This window comes from Bison bison, unplaced genomic scaffold (assembly GCF_000754665.1).
Source record: "Bison bison bison isolate TAMUID 2011002044 unplaced genomic scaffold, Bison_UMD1.0 scf7180017864469, whole genome shotgun sequence".
NCBI classification, from domain to species: Eukaryota; Metazoa; Chordata; class Mammalia; order Artiodactyla; family Bovidae; genus Bison; species Bison bison.
Window position 1 is genome coordinate 1,651,613 of NW_011495030.1, and position 19,789 is coordinate 1,671,401.

Consider the following 19,789-nt stretch of genomic DNA (forward strand, 5'->3'; position numbering starts at 1 on the left):
ATCTCATCCTCTGTCATCCCCTTCTCCTCCTGCCTTCAATCTTTCCCAGCATCAGGGTCTTTTCCAAGAGTCAGCTCTTCACATCAGGTGGCCAAAGTATTGGAGTTTCAGCTTCAGCATCAGTCCTTCCTATGAATATTCAGGACTGATTTCCTTTAGGATGGACTGGTTGGATCTCCCTTGCAGTCCAAGGGACTCTCAAGAGTCTTCTCCAACACCACAGTTCAAAAGCTAGGATAGTAGTATTTCATTAAAAGGGGCTATACAAGGGGTCTATGTCATGTATTCTGAGAAAACTGCCACCTTACAAAAGGTTAAACAGGGTTCTTTAATGTAGAGCTTACCAGAGTTTCTAACATGTTACTGTGCAGGGCAAACCTTCCTATGTGTATGTGGAAGAGTAGAGATCTAGCATGCAAAATTTCTCCAACTCATTTGACCACATAACCTATTTTCAATAGAACAATTCAAGGGATTTGTACTCCATGGGACATACTCTGATAAGTGTCGACATATGGAAGCACTTTGAGACCCCAAAGTGACCCTTTGTGACCCCATGGACTATACAGTCCATGGAATCCTTCAGGCCAGAATACTGGAGTGGGTAGCCTTTTCTTTCTTCAGGGCATCTTCCCAACCCAAGGATCAAGCCCAGATCTCCTGCATTGCAGGTGGATTCTTTATCAGCTGAGCCACAAGGGAAGCCCAAGAGTACTGGAGTGGGTACCCTATCCCTTCTCCAGTGGGTCTTCTTGACCCAAGAATTGAACTGGAGTCTCCTGCATTGCAGGTGGATTCTTTACCAACTGAGCTATCAGGGAAGCCCGCTGACATAAAGGTCTTGCCTGGTTAAAGTAGGAAGTCAAGAAACCCCTGGAGTGACAGGCAAATTTGGCCTTGGAGTACAGAATGAAGCAGGGCAAAAGCTAATAGAGTTCTGCCAAGAGAATGTACCGGTCATAGCAAACACCCTCTTCCAACAACACAAGAGAAGACTCTACACGTGGACATCACCAGATGGTCGACACTGAAATCAAATTGATTATATTCTTTGCAGCCAAAGATGGAGAAGCTCTATACAGTCAGCAAAAACTTGACCAGGAGCTGACTGGCTCGGATCATGAACTCCTTATTGCCAAATTCAGACTGAAATTGAAGAAAGTGGGGAAAACTACTAGACCATTCAGATATAACCTAAATCAAATCCCTTATGGCTATACAGTGGAAGTGAGAAATAGATTTAAGGGACTAGATCTGATAGACAAAGTGCCTGATGAACTATAGATGGAGGCTCATGACATTGTACAGGAGACAGGAATCAAGACCATCCCCAAGAAAAAGAAATGCGAAAAAGCAAAATGGCTGTCTGAAGAGGCCTTACAAATAGCTGTGAAAAGATGGGAAGTGAAAAGCAAAGGAGAAAAGGAAAGATATAAGCATCTGAATGCAGAGTTCCAAAGAATAGCAAGAAGAGATAAGAAAGCCTTCCTCAGCAATCAATGCAAAGAAAGAGGAAAACAATAGAATGGGAGAGACTAAAGATCTCTTCAAGAAAATTAGAGATACCAAGGGAACATTTCATGCAAAGATGGGCTCGATAAAGGACCAAAATGGTATGGACCTAACAGAAGCAGAAGATATTAAGAAGAGGTGGCAAGAATACAAAGAAGAACTGTACAAAAAAGATCTTCACAACCCAGATAATCACGATGGTGTGATCACTGACCTAGAGCCAGACATCCTGGAATGTGAAGTCAAGTGGGCCTTAGGAACCATCACTACAAACAAAGTTAGTGGATGTGATGGAATTCCAGTTGAGCTATTCCAAATCCTGAAAGATGATGCTGTGAAAGTGCTGCACTCAATATGCCAGCAAATTTGGGACACTCAGCAGTGACCACAGGACTGGAAAAGGTCAGTTTTCATAAAAATCCCAAAGGAAGGCAATGCCACAGAATGCTCAAACTACTGCACAGTTGCACTCATCTCACACGCTAGTAAAGTAATGCTTATAATTCACCAAGCCAGACTTCAGCAATACGTGAACCATGAACTTCCAGATGTTCAAGCTGGTTTTAGAAAAGGCAGAGGAACCAGAGATCAAATTGCCAACATCCACTGGATCATCGAAAAAGCAAGAGAGTTCCAGAAAAACATCTATTTCTGCTTTATTGACTATACCAAAGCCTTTGACTGTGTGGATCACAATAAACTGGAAAATTCCGAAAGAGATGGGACTACCAGACCACCTGACCTGCCTCTTGAGAAACCTGTATGGAGATCAGGAAGCAAAGTTAGAACTGGACATGGAACAACAGACTGGTTCCAAATAGGAAAAGGAGTATGTCAAGGCTGTATATTGTCACCCTGCTTATTTAACTTCTATGCAGAGTACATCATGAGAAATGCTGGGCCAGAGTAAGCACAGCTAGAATCAAGATTGCCCGGAGAAATATCAATAACCTCAGATATGCAGATGACACCACCCTTATGGCAGAAAGTGAAGAGGAACTAAAGAGCCTCCTGATAAAAGTGAAAGAGGAGAGTGAAAAAGTTGGCTTAAAGCTCAACATTCAGAAAACTAAGATCATGGCAGCCGGTCCCATCACTTCATGGCAGATAGATGGGGAAACAGTTGAAACAGTGGCTGACTTTATTTTTCTGGGCTCCAGTGTCACTGCAGATGGTGATTGCAGCCACGAAATTAAAAGATGCTTACTCCTTGGGAGGAAAGTTATGACCAACCTATATGCCGTCTATGGGGTTGCACAGAGTCAGACACGACTGAAGTGACTTAGCATAGCATAGCATAGCATACAGCATATTAAAAAGCAGAGACATTACTTTGCCAACAAAGGTCCATCTAGTCAAGACTATGGTTTTTCCAGTGGTCATGTATGGATGTGAGAGTTGGACTGTGAAGAAAGCTGAGTGCCGAAGAATTGATGCTTTTGAACTTTTGGAGAAGATTCTTGAGAGTCCCTTGGACTGCAAGGAGATCCAACCAGTCCATTCTGAAGGAGATCAGTCCTGGGTGTTCATTGGAAGGACTGATGTTGAGGCTGAAACTCCAACACTTTGGCCACCTGATGCAAAGAGCTGACTCATTGGAAAAGACCCTGATGCTGGGAAAGATTGAGGGCAGGAGGAGAAGGGGACAACAGAGGATGAAATGGTTGGATGGCATTATCAACTTGATGGACATGGGTTTGGGTGGACTCCGGGAGTTGGTGATGGACAGGGAGGCCTGCTGTGCTGCGGCTCATGGGGTCGCAAAGAGTTGGACACACTGAGTGAGTGAACTGAACTGAACTGAACTGGTTTAAAAAAATGTATATTTTTTCAAACTGGCTATATGAAGGTTTTCTCTATATTCATAAATGACTTTTGAAGTTTGTTCTTTAATCTTACAACAGAATAAAGATGTAGATATGGAAGGGTTTACCATGCAGATGTTAATGACTACTGAGCTGATCATTAAGCCAGACCCAGATGAAAGAGTATGTCTGGTTACTCTCTTATTTATGGGCCTTTTAACATGTTTTTTTTTCAAAAGAAATATTTAATGAGCATGATACTGAGTTTCTTCCAGTGCCTCTAATTAACAGACTACTTAATGATTTTTGTTAAAAGGAAAATTCGTTTCAAGTCAAAAGATATTGCAGGACCTAACATAGGTTCTTTAGTGACCAAGCATAATGTCACCCCAAGGATTTGAACATAAAGGCTAATATTTGTGCTTCATCATTACAGACTTTCTGACAATGACTCTAGTCTCTCCTGACATTTGACTTTCAGGAAAAGCATTCTGGAGTGAATTGTTCCCTTTCCTCGTGACTATCTCTGGTGTGTGAAAGTCTCAGTGTAAGTCTTGATTACTGGTCTATATTTAGCAATGTGCCGAGGACAATCAGATCAAGAAAACCCATTTCATAGGACTTCTCTGGTGGTCCAGGGGTTAAGAATCTGCCTTGCAATGCAGGGGTCTTGGGTTAGATCCCTGGTCTGAGACTAAGATCCCACATGCTGTACAGTAACTATGCCCAAGTGCCACAACGAAAGTTCCTGCATGACAGAACGAAGACCCCACAAAGGCCCAAAGCAGCCAGATAAATACATTTTAAAAAAAGAAAAATGAAAACCATTTCATGATTCCTGATTTTTCAAAATGTTTCTAAAACATTAACAAGTATATTAGTTGATGATTATGTAAGCATAGCAGTCTGGTACTATCAAAATGAAGATTTAACTCGGGCCTGATTTTTAATTTAAAGAGAAGTTAAGGTACAGAATTAGTCACGTACTAAAGAGATGATACTTTGGCCACCTCATGCGAAGAGTTGACTCATTAGAAAAGACTCTGATGCTGGGAGGGATTGGGGGCAGGAGGAGAAGGGGACGACAGAGGATGAGATGGCTAGATGGCATCACCGACTCGATGGAGGTGAGTCTGGGTGAACTCCGGGAGATGGTGATGGACAGGGAGACCTGGTGTGCTGTGATTCATGGGGTCGCAAAGAGTCGGACATGACTGAGCGACTGAACTGAACTGAACTGAAAGAGATGATGCCTATGAATCCTTATGAGGATCAGAACCTAGAAAAAAAATTCTGTAGTCTCTTTGTTCAAAAGAGACTAAAGAATTCTCTTTTCTCTCTCACTCTTGCTCTCTCTCCAGCTACATTTAATCAATGCCAATTACACGCCAGGTGCTACGCTGAGGGCTTTACATGCACCATAAGCCTATGAGGTAGGTACTATTAATACACCCATTTTGTATAAGAAAAGCCAGGCTCAGAGAGACTCACATAACTAGCCCCAAGTATAAAGGCATAAAAGCCAAAGAATCCACAGCCAAGTCTCAGGCATGATGCCATTCTTCCTTCTGCCCCACAGGTCTCCTTTGTCTATGTTGAAGCACCTTGAATTTTGACCTTTGGAGCCAAAATTTTGACCTTGGAGCCTTGAATTTTGGCTCCTTGTAGCGAAAGTGATTTCTAAAATAGAACAACTGAGAGTCAATAATAAAGTTCTGGAAATCTTTGGAAGTCTTGAGTTAGGGCTGGTTTCTCCTCACCCGATCCTATACTTTTGACATAAGCCAGAAGAGAGCTAGGGGCATAAAGGCATAGTACAAAAGGCATGGCTTCTGGATTGAAAAAGACTTGGCGTTACCTCTCTGCTCTGCCTCTTAGTAACTGTGTGATGTTGAACAAGGTCCTTAATTTCCCTCATCTGTTAAATGGGAATATACAGCCTTCCTTCCTAAGGTGTTGTGGAACCAAATGAAGTAACACATGTCGAATATTTAGCATAGCTCCTGGCACATGGAAAGCATTCAATGAAAGTTCCTAGTCCTGTTGGCAGCTGTGATATTATACATAATCCATCCATATGGCTATTTGGCTAGAATGATCTCAGGAAAATTCTTACCATTGCTACTATTCCTTAAATAGAAATATTAATATATATTATGCTATGCTATGCTATGCTGAGTTACTTCAGTCGTGTCCGACTCTGTGCGACCCCATAGACGGCAGCCCACCAGGCTTCCCTGTCCCTGGGATTCTCCAGGCAAGAACACTGGAGTGGGTTGCCATTTCCTTCTCCAATGCATGAAAGTGAAAAGTAAAAGTGAAGTCGTGTCTGACCCTCAGCAACCCCATGGACTGCAGCCTACCAGGCTCCTCCATCCATGGGATTTTCCAGGCAAGAGTACTGGAGTGGGGTGCCATTGTAGTTTCCATCAAACATTAGACTATGTAGGGGAGCTAGCAGGGACTTATTAATCAAATCAACCCATTGTCCTTAAAATGGTCTGGGTAAGAGCAAATGTTGAAATAAAGGTAAAGAAGCATCCAGAGTGGAAGCTACCTGGGAAAGCACAGATGAGGTAACATGTAGGGAGAAACAAAAGGAAAGAGGGAAAAAAGTCCTGACTTTTTTACAGTTCTGTGCAGGCTGCCCTCACTCAGCTCATTTCTAGTCTCATAAGCCAACTCACCGAGAGGTGAAAATAATGTTCATGAAAGCAGGTTACACTAGGAGCAATGTGAAAGTAAGAGATTATTGTTGTTATTATTTTGACTATGCAGCACAGATACTCAAACATATGTACCAAACATCTCTACCAGTGAAAATTGGGCTAGGTGTATTCAAAATTCACATACAAGGCTTTCAGCCAGGGAACAGGTATGAAAAGGCAGCCACTCACTCTCGGTGAGTTGGTCCCTGACCACTGGCACTTGATTGGCTTCAGGAATGGGACAGTGAGGACTTGAAGCAGAGGCAGGGAAGGGTTTTCCTCACAACAGTGACATATGTGCAGTGAACTCTGAGCTTAGGCATCCATTTCTAGTAGGATGTGACCCAGGGTTGGTATAACTTTGACTTCTAGAAGGCCAAGGGCACTAAAAGGAGATACTTCACTTCCCTTACAGGAATGCTGTGAGAATTAAATAAAATAAAAGTTGGTGCCCATGCCCCAAGGCACATTTGGGAGCCTCACCTTCTCCAGTTGCAGAAGAACAGGCCTTCCCCAAGACTGGATGGAAATCCTGAGCATCCAGGATTGCCATACCAGTGGCAAAGGGAACGCTTCTGACAGTCTATAGACCATGGATCAAACCCCAGCTCTGTCACTTTACCAGCCTTAGAAAGTCCACTCTCATTCTTTTATTTACTCATTTTTCAGTGTCATATTTTTATGGGAAAAGAGATGGACAATGAACAACTGAACAAACAAATGAGAAATTTTCAGATCAGGGTAAATGCTATGCACAAAATAAACTAGGTGATATCTTGTAGAATAATCTGGGGATGGAAAAAGCAGTTACAGACCAGGTGGTCAGGCAATTCCTTTCTAAAAGGAGACACCTGACCAGGACAGTAGAATGAGAACCATCTTGACATAGGATAGGTGGGTGAGGGGACTGCAAGCATGATGTCCCCAATGAAGGAAAGGCCTTGGGACTCAGGAGACCTAGAGAAGGCCAGCGGGACCATGGGGACTGTGTGACCATGTGATCATGGGCAGAGCAAAGGAAGGTGAAGTTCATGAAGGACGCAGGGGCCAGATGGTACAGGGCCTTATGAGCCACAGGAGGGAATGGGGCTTTATTCTAAAGACCATAGGACAGTTTCTGGCAGGAGAGTGGCCTGATCCTATTTCCATTTCAAGATGATGATTCTGGTGGCTGCATGAGAGTGTAGAGAGCAAGGTGGAAGCAGAAAAACCAGATAGAAAGATATGGAGCAATTTAGGTAAGAAATGATGGTGGCTTAGACTAGGGTGGTGGTTGGGGACACAGAAGTAAACATATCTGAGATGTATTTTAGAGGCACAACTGTAAAGGATTTTGTCTGGGGTACAGCGGCAAGGTAACAGCAAGAATAGGACTATATTAACTTTTGGAAACTTCAGTTTCTTCACTTTTAAATTTATAAAGAGCAGCATGGTGAGTATATTTAGAAAACTGTATTGTATATTTGAAAGTTGCTAAGTGAGTAAATCTTAGAAGTTCTTATCACAAGAAAAAATACTCACTAACTATGTGAGGTGATGGATGTTAACTAGATGCACTGTGGTGATCATTTCACAATATATACACCAAACCATTACACTGTGCCCCTCAAACGCATGTCAATCATATCTCAATTAAGGGAAAAAACTAAGATTGCAAAGTCATTTAAGTGCTAGAATGGAGATTTGAAAACAGACTCCTCAGTCATTTCTTTTAATTGCTCTGCTATCCTGTCTCCAGAATGATGGAGAAGAGGCCTAGGAGGCCCAGGGAACACTAATCTATTCTGAGGAATGAGCCAGAAAAGGAGTCTCTGCAGAAGGGAAGTTCAAGCCAGTGACTGAATTAACAAAAGTGTAGGCAGAGGAAACTGGGTGTGCAATGGCCCAAGGTGGAAGAGAGCAGTGTGTTCCAGGAACTGACTGCAATGTTATTAGAATGGTGGGAGTAAGAGGCGAGGCTGGGGAGGGGCTGATGTCAGAGCATGCAAGCCTTTTCCCAGAAGAGCAACAGGAAGCCAGAGGGTCATTGAAGGGGAGGCTCCCTCATCACCACTATGCTGCTCCGCAGAGCACAGATCCAAGGAGGCAAAGGTGGATTGTAGGTGGGGCTAGCTCTTAATTTCAACTTTCAGAATTAACTTATAAAGCCACAGTTCTCATCCAAGGATGGTCTGGCACCTCTGGGGCCACATGGAAACATGTGGAAATAACTTGGGTTGTTGCTGTCATTGCAGATGTCAAAATCCCAATCATGTGAGGTATGGCTGCCTACAGAGGCAGCACTGTCCCTTCCAAATTGCCAAGGGGACCCATATGGGGAAATCCTGCTATTGGCAAAGCTCAAAGTCTTCACTGGAGGAATAGAAATGTTTTAAGCCATTTCTATGTACAAGCAAATGTATTGCTGAGAAAACCGAGAGGTGGAGAGGGTAAGTGAGGGGAGGGGAAACAGAGGGGTGAAAATGTAATAGGACACGACCTGAAGTCGATGGGAGCAAAAACAGATGATTAGGTGTATCAGAGTCACAAAGGGAACCAAGAGAAAGTTAAAAATAAAAATATAACCAAAAAATTGTAAGGAGGATGGAGAAAACAAAAGGAAATCGTATAAATAAGCTAAATTTCTTATCTTTTATAGAAGGGAGTCAGCAAATACTGCTAACGTTAATGAATTAAGAAATGAGGCAGAAATAGAATATCTGGAATTATGGAGAAAAACATCAGAAAATCAGGGAAAAAACCTTTAGAAAAAGAAGTAGAATTGGAGTTTGAGTACAGGAGTAGTAAAGGAAACTTTGACTTTTCATTTTATTTCTTCTCTGAAATACCACATGTATGTTTGTTTCTACCTGTATATGTTACGTATTAGTTTCTTACCTTACTCACTGCTGTCTGTATGCATGTCAAATGGTTCTCTCACTCTCTGAGAAACTGGTTCTGTTTAGCAAGGACCTTCCAAAAACTATTCACCACTTTCAGACACGTGTCCAGAGTTTGTACCCTCTCCTCATCAGCTCTGAGACTGAATTCATACTAGCTCCTTCTGAGGCTATAAGAACTTCCCTGCCCCCACTGGGTCTAGATCAAATTTTCCTGAAGTAGGTGGGTAGGGTTTGTGTGGTTGCTGGGAGGGTTGGAAGTCAGTCAAAGAAGAAAAGGGCAAATTCTCTGGGGCATCCTTAGTTGCTGGGTGGCTTCCTTCCATTCCATGGGAGTCAAATAAGAGCAGGGACTGACACTTAGGAGCAGATAAATTACTAACAACCTATGTTTTGTGAGTAAAGGACGAGGGGCTGAGGGGAGGGAGAAGAGAGGAGTCAGGTGGGTAGTGCATGAAAGGAGTTAGAATCCAGCATGGCCTGAACACTTACCCTCCAAACACCAGCTCAGCTGGTCCTCTATTCATCTTTATTTTTCTGTGTCCAGTTGGTAGAACTACTCCTCTATTTTTCTACATAACCTTCCTGTGAGGCAGTGAGATTGCACTGTTTTAGTTGTTTACATATTTGTATCTTAACATTCTATCATCTGTGATCTCATTCTCAAAAGTAGAATCTGAGCCTCATTGATCTTTCTATCCCTTACACTGAACTTATAACTAATAAAGTACGGTTGAATAAAAGAATAAAAACAAATGAAAGTCAAATAAGTGAATGAAATGCTTGTTATACTTTCCCTCTTTTAAAACATTAGCAACAGAGGGTGTGGAGTACTGTAAAAATTTTATTATGTGCATCCCTGATTGTATGGATCAGGCACATGTTTGGTGTGTGAGTGTTACCATAACTACTTGAGAGAGTTAAATAATTGGTAATGGGGACTACCTATTTAGTTAGCATGAAAACAATAAAAGCAGTGCCTATATGAGAATGTGGTAAAACTTCTGTGCTTATATTCTACTATAGGTATCATAAATTGGTTTGACTCTTTTAGAAATCAGTAAGTTAAGGAGTCTGTCATGTCATTATAATCATCATTTTTTCTTGCCTAGAAATGAGGAAAATTTTTTTTGTAAATAGTTTCAAAGATCTTTGATTAATCATTGTGAAGATTTAATCATGCCCTGGTGTGTATTCTAACGGACTAAGAGTAACCAAGCAACATCATGATGGGAAAGGTGTACAAAATTTCTTTGCTAGGAAGTTATAGACAAAGCTATGTTTCTGTCCAAATGGTTATAACTAAGAGAAATTTGGATCATTAATGTGTATGAAGAAAGTTCTACTGTTCTGCTGTGTATATCTTTTCTTCAGGAGCCTAGTTACGAACATGATCAACTGACCAGCCATTCTTCAGTGATATATCTATTGAGCTTCCGTTGTGTGAGGCATCTGCTTGAAGGAAGGGACCTTCTTTCTTGCACAGAGGGTGCATGAGAGAGATCTTATCACCAACTGGCAGGTGAGACAAAACAGGTTTTCCCATTCTAGTTGTAATCTGGGTTGTATTAATAGTTGACAGAATTTATCGTATCTGTTAAGCTTCCTTAAGTTTATGAGCTGTAAAATTCAAGAGATCACAATTTTCTTTTCCATTTCCTTTTCAATAAAGATCTCTTTGTTTTCTCACTTCTATCAATAAGCTTCTGATGGTTCCCTTATGTAAATTCTTTCTGTCTGAGTTGGCTCTCCTATTTTACCGAGCTTCCCCATCCTGTGTTCAGCTAGAGGTTTAGGGTGTTGACCTTAAAGCCTCAATGTAGAACTTTATTCACATATTCTCTCTTTGGACTATTCTCAGGGAATCTAAGAAGTAAACAACAAGCAAACTCCCTATGTGGCCATGATTCCGAGAGACAGAAAACTGAAAAGAAGTGAAGGATATAACTCACACATGCCTGGGAACAGGATGTGAGGGTGGGACTTTCAGCTTGAACAGAAGAAAAACAATGCATCATCAGTTGAAAATAATTAAACAGAAATTCGCTAATCCAGTCCAGTGACTGGAAATTGCAGAAAGATTCTACTGTACCTTGGTAGGCATGGGCTTCCTAAAGGTGATTTCAGCTTGCATCCAAACGCCCCTTGGGGACTCCAGCACAGACCAGATCTTGTCTTGAACCACATGGTTCTCTTCAAAGATATAAACTGCTAGGGTGTCACTCATTTTTAAAAATCCAGAGATGGCATAATAAAAACGCAAACAATACTGCTGGTTTCCTGGAAGTGAGGGACCGTAGAGCCTTCCAATGTAGCCAGGCTGTGATGTAAACTTTGTGTCGGCCAGCAAGAAATACCCTGTGAATAGGACAAAGCTTTCAGTGCATTAGCAATGAAAAACCGAAATAATTCATCCTAGATCATCAAGTGGAAAAATTTGGTTAAAGTAGTGGAATTTTCCAAAAGAAACTATTCTATAGGCTTTAAGTAATAGCATTTAACAAAGTCTGTGGCTTAGGTGATAGAAAATATCTGGGTGACTCTTTTGCTAATAAACCTCCAATTTTAAGGTAACTTCATAAACCAGCATAGATTTCCAACTGCATATGCTCAGGTTTTAGCTATCAATCAGGATGTACACTTTTTTTTTTTTTTGGCCATGCCATGTGGCTTACAGGATCTTAGTTCCCTGATCAGGGATTGAACCCTAGCCCTCAGCAATTAAAAAAAAAATGTAGCGTCCTAACCACCAGACTGCCAGGGAATTCCATAACTTTTCATGAAACAAAAAGGATGAAATCATCTTGTGGTTCTCTATTTTTTAGACAAAGAGCTGACAACTAGACTGAGTAGTACTGGGTCACAGAGAACACAAGGCCCAGAGCAGATTTTCCTATTATCTCTGCAATTATTGTAAGAAGGGGGACCCTTTCCAGGGCCCGAAACTGGGCTCTTGTCTAATACTCAGAAATGAATTGTCCAAGGAGACACATGCTGACAAAGCAAGAGATTTTATTGGGAAAGGGTCCCGGGTGCAGAGCAGTAGGGTAAGGGAACCCAGGAGAACTGCTCTGCTGCGTGGCTTGCAGTCTTGGGTTTTATGGTGATGGGATTAGTTTCTGGGTGGTCTTTGGCCAATCATTTTAATTCAGTCTTTCCTGGTGGCACATGCATCGCTCAGCCAAGATGGATGCTAGCGAGAGGGATTCTGGGAAGTGGACGGACATGCGGTGTTTCCTTTCTACCTTTCCCGAACTTTTCCGGTTGGTGGTGGCTTATTAGTTTCATATTCTTATCAGGATCTCCTGTCATAAAACAACTTATGCAAATAGTTACTATGGTGCCTGGCCAGGGTGGGCGGTTTTAATCAGCGTGCTTTCCCTAACAACTCCCTCCTGAGAGACTTCATACTCATATGGAACTAATAAGCCACCACCAACCGGAAGAGTTCAGGAAAGGTCCAGGAAAGGTCGAAAGGAGACACTGCGTGTCCGTCCACTTCCCAGAATCCCTCTGGCTAACATGCATCTTGGCTGAGTGATGCGTGCGCCACCAGGAAAGACTCTGAATTAAAATGATTGGCCAAAGACCACCCGGAAACTAATCCCATCACCATAAAAACGGAGACTGCAACACGGCAGAGCTGTTCTCCTGGGTTCCCTTACCCTACTGCTCTCCACCCAGGTGCCCTTTCCCAATAAAATCTCTTGCTTTGTCAGCAGATGTGTCTCCTCAGACAATTCTTTTCTGAGTGTTAGACAAGAGCCCAGTTTTGGGCCCTGGAAGGGGTCCCCCTTCCTGCAACACAATGACCAGTGGAGTGGGAGAGGTTGCAGGGTCTGGCAGTCCTTGAGGGGTGAAGGGTAGGGGTGGTTTATGTATTCAGGCAGAGCTTACTCTCTTGGTCATATGTTAAACTGGATCCTAAAAAGCAGGTTTTTAATCAGATAGACCCTCTCAGGTGCTGAATATCTGATTTTCCCCTACTTCTTTTAAATAACATGAAAAAATAGGATCAAGAACCTCCTGTACCACCTGCTCTACCACTCCCATGGTAAACTTAAAACAGGTCCCTATGTCTTACAAAGATGGGGCAGAAAGAAAAAGCCTAATGCCTTACTTTTTTTTCCCTTTCCTTTTTCTGAGCCTTCTCCATCAATTCTCTTGGGAGCAGTCTTTGGTATACACTTTAGTTTTATTTAATCTGGCAAAAGCTTCTTTGTTAATTTTATGAGTGTTGTTATGGACTGAATTATGTCCCCTCCCCAACCCCAATTCATATGCTGAAGTTTTAACCCCCAATGTGACCATATTTGGTGATGGGGCATTTAAGGAGGCAATTTAAGGTTAAATGAGGTTACAAAGTCGAGGCTTTAACACCTGTGGAACTGGTGTCCTTGTAAGAAGAGGAAGAAACAACATCTCTCTCTCTCCTCTCCCAACCCCTCTGCCCCCGCCCCCATCTCCCCCTGTGCACACACAGAGGAAAGGCCGTATGAGGACAGAGTGAGAAGGTGCCTTGTCCAAGTCAGGAAGAGATATCTCACCAGAAACCAACCCCAGTGGTGCCTTGATTGCGGACTCCCGAGCCTCCATAACTGTGAGAAAATAAACTGTTGTTTAAGTCACCTAGTCTGTGATATTTTGTTATGGAAGCCTGAGCAGACTAATACAGGTAGCCATACACCAGCCAGAGCGATCTTTTTAAGTCTAAATTTAATCCTTCACTGATCTACTTAAAACCTATCAATAGCTTCTCATTTCCTTTATAGTAAAATCCCAGTTGCTTACTCTGGCCTGCCACATCTATGGTCTACCTCCCTTTCTAACTTCACTTCACTTCACTTTACTTTCCTCTCAGTGGTGCAGCCACACTAACCTAATTCCTGGCAGTGTCTGGCTGCTTCCAAACTCCTGGCCCTCAGAGATGCTGTTCCTTCTGCCTGGGCTGCTCCCGTTCTTCCAGCTAAAACCTGCTTCTCTGAATCTTCAACCAAAGGAGGTTCTTTATTCTCTCACAGCTCACTCTTTATTTCCTTCACAGCACACACCACAATTTGTAATCATGAGTCTATCTGTATATATGTTTGTTGTGTTTCTCTTGCCCACTGAAATAATGGTCAGCCAGGGAGGGTGGGATACATACCTGATTTGTTCACTATCATATCCCCCCAGGGGTTAGGTTGGCCAAGGTCAGAATAGGTTTTTATTCTGTAATTCTTTAAGTTTTGCAACCTCTAGGCAAAGAATATAAAATTACAAGTATAAAATTGCAAGGGCCTGGTGAAAGTGAGGGGCCCTGAAATCACCTTCATCAGCTTTCTGTTAAGTCACCCCCATACCCAGTATATAAATATCAATTAGACAGCAACCCTTTGAGAACAAGCCCTTTCCCTCACTCTCTACTGGAGTGGACTTCATAAGCTCTGTCTTTATGAAGATTATGATAGATAATCCTTACACTGGGGGAGCTCGCACTGATTCCTAAGAGCTTCCTGTAGGCCCATCCATCGAGTGCCCACCCAACACTTCCCAACAGCTGTGATAGCTTTCATGTCCCACTATGTATTATTTACTGCAATAAAACATATATAATGCAAAATTTAGCATTTTAACCATTTTAAAGAGTACAATTTAGTGGCATTTAGTACTTTCACAATGACTGTGCAGCCACTATTACCCACTTCCAGAATATTTTCATTACCTCAAAAGGAAATTCTATACCCATTGAATAGTCATTCCCCACCCCCTCTCCCTAGCCCCTGGCAACCACTAATCTGCTTTCTGTTTCTATGGATTTGCCTTTTCTGGATATCTCATGTAATTGGAATCTAATAGGTTTTTAAAGGTACTTCTCTATCTAAAGTGAAGAGCAATTTCCAAAGGTTTGACTACTTAATTAACTGGTAAATACATCTGCTAGCACAGCAACTTGAATTCCAGTTTTGAAAAACAGTCAAACCCAAGATTACCTATTGTCTTTGCTTCTTCACAGCTGTCCCCCCACCCACCCTCCTCTTTCAAGCTGGTGTCTTGGTGAGAACAACTGGAAACTGGAGCATGAATACTAACCCCCACCCGCACCACGACATCCCACACAACAGACTCTGCTTTACCTAGGCCTGAAGTGTGGTCTCCTGCCCGATACAGGTTTGGTTTTACTTTCACTCGGGTCCAGCCTGAACCTTCTTTGTCTTGGTAAAAGTTGCAGAGGTCTTCCTCAAAATTGCAGCTTGCTTCTAGGGCACTAAAAGGACGCTCTGAGCAAAGGAGAATCAAAGTTAAAGTAGGCCAAACCCAAGGATCTCAAAGGATGACAACGGATTGACAAATATGTACACATTTGTACTAGGGGAGCTTGGAGAAGCAACACACAACAAAAATATTTTTACCCTAATGGCATGCTGACAGGTTAGCATCAAACCCACGTTTCAGCATGACAGGAAAATTGTTCTTTTCCTCCCTTAAGGGGTAGAAAGAAGGAGCTCTGTTCACATTCTCTACAAAAAACCCAAAGTACCAGACTTCAAAAGATATTTCCTTTCCTGATGTAAAGACTGAGATCATTTATTCACATACTTCTTCACAATTCAAATTTCACTCATACAAAATTAAAAAGAAAGAGAAAAAGTAAGGATTTTATAGAATTCTTAATTTCTTTCTGACAGATGTATAGAAATAATATTTTCCAGAAATAATTTTCCTTTGTTGATCAATCTCTATGTCAGAAACACAGCCACTGTCTATTTATAATTGACGTTAGTAGCAGGAGCTGATTTGCTGGAAGAGAATCATTACTCAGTACAAATCACACTGTTCATACACCAATTCTGTCACCGGTTCTGCTTTTATTTTGGCTTTTGATGAATTCTTGTGTCATTTACTCTGATCTATAAACATCACCTCATCCCAGATTGCCTGGAGGAAATGGAACATAAAAGGTTCCTGCTCTATTAAATAATGTGGTCCTGGCAACAAGTAACTGTTCATATTGCCCACTGAGTCCAGAGGGGATGAGACTGCAGCAGTCTGGGACACACTCACTGTAGCCAAGTATAATCTTATTCTGCATGCTGACATATACTGGCTTAACCTTTTACAGCCAGAGACAGCACTGTTTTGAATAAGCAGAAAATTATCTCTAGACTCAGTGGTAAAGAATTCGCCTGCAATGCAGGAAATGCAGGAGGCATGGGTTTGATCCCTGGTCCAGAAAGATCCCCTGAAGGAGGAAATGGCAACCTAATCTAGTATTCTTGCCAGGAAAATTTCATGGATGGAGGAGCCTGTCAGGCTACAGTCCACTGGGTCACAAAAGTGTTGGACATGACTGAGTGACTAAGCACACACAACCTTTTAGGGCCAGAGATAGCACTGTTCTGAATAAGTGGAAAATTATCTCTAGAGAAACACTTGAGTCCTAGGTATGGGAATCTGATGAAACACAGAGCTGTTTAGGGACAAAGACTCACTATTCTCTCAATTTGTCAATATTCAAAGCAAAACATTCCAGTGGTCTGAGGAGCTGGCCCAGCTAAGTGGATGAAAGACACATGACAACCAAATGCTACAAGGGATCCAAGACTCCATCTTGGTCTAGGAAAACAAACAGCTATAGAAGACTTTACTGGGGCAATTGGTGAAATCAGCATATGGACTATAGATTAATTGATAATATTGTATCAGTATTAAATTTCCTGAATTTTATAATTATTCCATAGTATGTTGGAGAATGTCTCTGGTTTTAGAAAATACCTAATGAAGTATTTAATAGTAAAAGGACATAATATCTATAACCTATTCTTAAATGGTTGATAAAGCAAATATAGATTTGGGAAAATCTACTTTTGTAGATCTGGGTGAAGAGTATATGAGAGTTCCTTATCATAATCTTGGAAATTGTGTCAGAGTTTAAAATGATACAAAAGTAAAGAGTTTTAAAAATGCTAAATTAAAAAGAAAAGTAAGTAACTAACCACAATACAAAGAAAGAATAGGAAGAAAATGTTCTTACATGACTGGAATCTGATTATATCTGAGACAATATGCCTTAGCAACTGTACAAGGAGAGGCCCCTGAAGAGCTAGATAGAAGGAAAGGAAGAGAATTTTCAGTGCTGTAAGACTGGTGGTAACCCACTGCTCTGCCTGACTCTGTCAGCATCAAGTTGAATCTTGAAGCTGTGTAGATAAAGTCATGAAGATATACATTTGAAATTGATTATGATTACATGCAAGCAAGGATCCTTTGACATCCCCCCACAGAGATTTGAGCCCATAGGAAACCCCATAATGGTCTTCAGTCTTAGTCACCCCTCTGCCACCTGGTAATGAAAAAGCAGATGGAAATTCAGACCTACAGATAGCCACTCAGATAAGAAAATAGGGAAGCACTCCCAAAAGCCGTGGATAAAGAGAGTGGAAGGTCAGTGACATTATTCATCAGTAATATATCCCAAGGATAATCTACTTGGGCACCCAAAAGAGATCCATAACCCATTTCCTAGGTGTGTGGGAGGAGGTGAGAGGTGATAGTAAAACTTGTAAGTAAGCAAGGCTCTGTTGTCTTCATAGTGACAAACTGAGTCACACAGAGAAGATTTTTCTGAGGACACAGTTATATTCTTTTGCTAAACACTTGGTTCTAGCAGTGGATTTGTCGGGGGTCCTGAGACAGTCTGATAAAAAGAAAACCTCAAAAGCATAACTCAAAACCTAAATCTTTTTCAACTAGAATGCTTATTCTAGCATGAGACACTATCTAATTCCTGAAGATGGGGGCCAGAGGGCTTATTATGTATGACCTAAAGTGAGATCCCCAAACACATGAGGTGAATGAAAAGCCTTTGCTTCAGGCTTGTTCCAGAAGTATGTGTCAAGTGGCGATTGAAGTTGAGGAGTGTTAATAATATATTTGAAGCATAGGAAGGAATCAGAAGAAATTGGAAGCTCCTGAGCATCAGTTGATCACCCTGTCCCATCAAAAAAAAAATTAAAAAGTTCTCTTTGAGCATCACAACGCACCATTTAGTTAATTACTTGATTTCCAATGTTTGAACTTTTTAGAATCAGGAGGCTCTGAAGATAAACTAATCTGATAGAGGGAGAAGATAAACTAGTCTTCTCCGTTTGAGAAGACTGGTTGGGAATATTTCTCATCTTTTCCTCTGCTTCATGGAGTTCATAGAGATGAACTCAGTATCAGTCCTTGAGATCTAAGAGGCTTATCAGCCCCTGTAGTGCTAGAGAGACTTTGGGTGTGGTGCTCTGTAGACTGTTAGACTTGTGCAGTAGCTCTTATTTTAGCCCAGGCCAGCCTGAAAGCAGGCTGGGACAGCTCAAAGCTGGCAAGGGAATACTGTGAGTGGGACCCAGCACCAGACTGAGGAATCACGACAGAGCAGACCTGGGCCACTGATCAGGCTGTGGAGATGCTTGAAGGCCTCTGAGTTAAGGAAGACTGTGATACCTGCAGCTGTAGCCTAGGCAACAACTGGAGCCACATTTCCAAACCAGACAAGAGGTCTAGGTAGTGTGTTGTTGGTGAATGGTCAATTTTGGGACTTAGGTCCACACAGACATCCTTTTGGAGGTATATCCGTGAGTGTCAGTGTCCTCCCAGAGCCTGGCCTGGGTGTGGGGTGAATCTAAGGCCAGAGAGGAAGCTAGGTCTGCATATGGCAGAGACTGGAGGTCTCTGTTTGGCAGTTGGGCATTAAGGCAGGATTTCTAGAAGTGAGAAGTGAGTGGAATCACCTGTTAGGTATTCAAGGACTTACAGAGTAAAAGGAGAGCTTATTCCTACAGTCTAGGTTCTGGGTCAAATGTGGTGGATGGGGAGTTTTCAGATGGGAGAGGCCTGGAAAGGGAAGGGCTGTAACTCAAGCTGGGAGGGATGGGGTAAGTTCTCACTATACTCTGTAAGCATCCTGGGGAAATATCTGGGGGGATGACAAGCAGCTGGTGCTTAATACCTGTGACTCTGAGATAGGTCTCAGGTCTGGGAAACTAGATTAATCTAAGAGCAACCAGATGGTGGGAACAAGATGCTTCATATGTTGAAGTAATTCCTGTTTCAACCTACTAGGGAGATGAGGGAAGAAAATGTCAAATCCAGCTGGGAAAAGCAGAGACAATAAGTCTGGAGGTAACCAAGATAAAGAAAAGAATGTTGGTACCCATTATGAAACAGAAGGACATAAACTATTTGTGAAATGTAAAAGGAAGTATGAAAACTAGAGGGCTCAGCCTCTAAGACGCAGAATCTGGCCCACAGGTGCTTAATGAAGGGCACAAAACAGGCTCCAGCTTACACATTCATCAAGGCAGTGCCCTTTGCTGGTTCTCTTTAGTTTCAGTCTGACTCCCTGTTCTCTAGGGAATGAATGGGAGTATTTTGAAAATTAAGTAAATAATATTAGGTCTCATGACCAAGCATCTTCTGTGTGCCATACTGTTCCAAGGCTGTCACAGACATTATTAAATCATCAATCTTCCTGACAAGTCTATGAAACAGATTCTTCCATCCTTGTCCCATAAACGTGAAAGCAGTCTCAGAGACGTTAGGTAACAAGCTGAAGGTCACACAGCTTGTAAATGGCAGAGTAGGGATGTGAGTCCACAGTCCTGGTTCATAAGCACAATACTTTGATAATGCAGTTAAACCATTTAAAGGAAAGCTGGTATACTAGGAAGTTCTGAAGACCAATAGGGAACCTTGGTTAACTATATAAAAATGTGAATCCCTGGTAGTCCGTATGGAGGAAGGGTCTTTATCTGGGCTGGATTTCACAGACTAAGGGGTTACTATCTCTCTTAACAAATGGTCCTTATTTTGCTGGAATCTTTCTTTTCTTTTCATCAGTCAGTAGAAAAGAGTTCACATA

The 19,789-nt window shown here is 41.9% G+C and overlaps 1 protein-coding gene across 2 annotated transcripts in view; it reads right to left on the reverse strand.

Moving 5' to 3' along the window:
• MAMDC2 (MAM domain containing 2) overlaps positions 1–19,789 on the reverse strand; it is a 165,471-nt gene that overhangs the window by 43,302 nt on the left and 102,380 nt on the right. For both annotated transcript variants that reach the window (XR_827107.1, XM_010860638.1), the window contains exons 8-9: positions 15,021–15,164; positions 10,997–11,262 (exon numbers count right to left, since the gene is read on the reverse strand). Coding sequence is in view for 1 of the 2 variants with exons in the window: in XM_010860638.1 (XP_010858940.1) it covers positions 10,997–11,262; positions 15,021–15,164 (410 nt within the window). In the remaining variant the exon portion in view is untranslated. The remainder of the gene's footprint in view (positions 1–10,996; positions 11,263–15,020; positions 15,165–19,789) is intronic.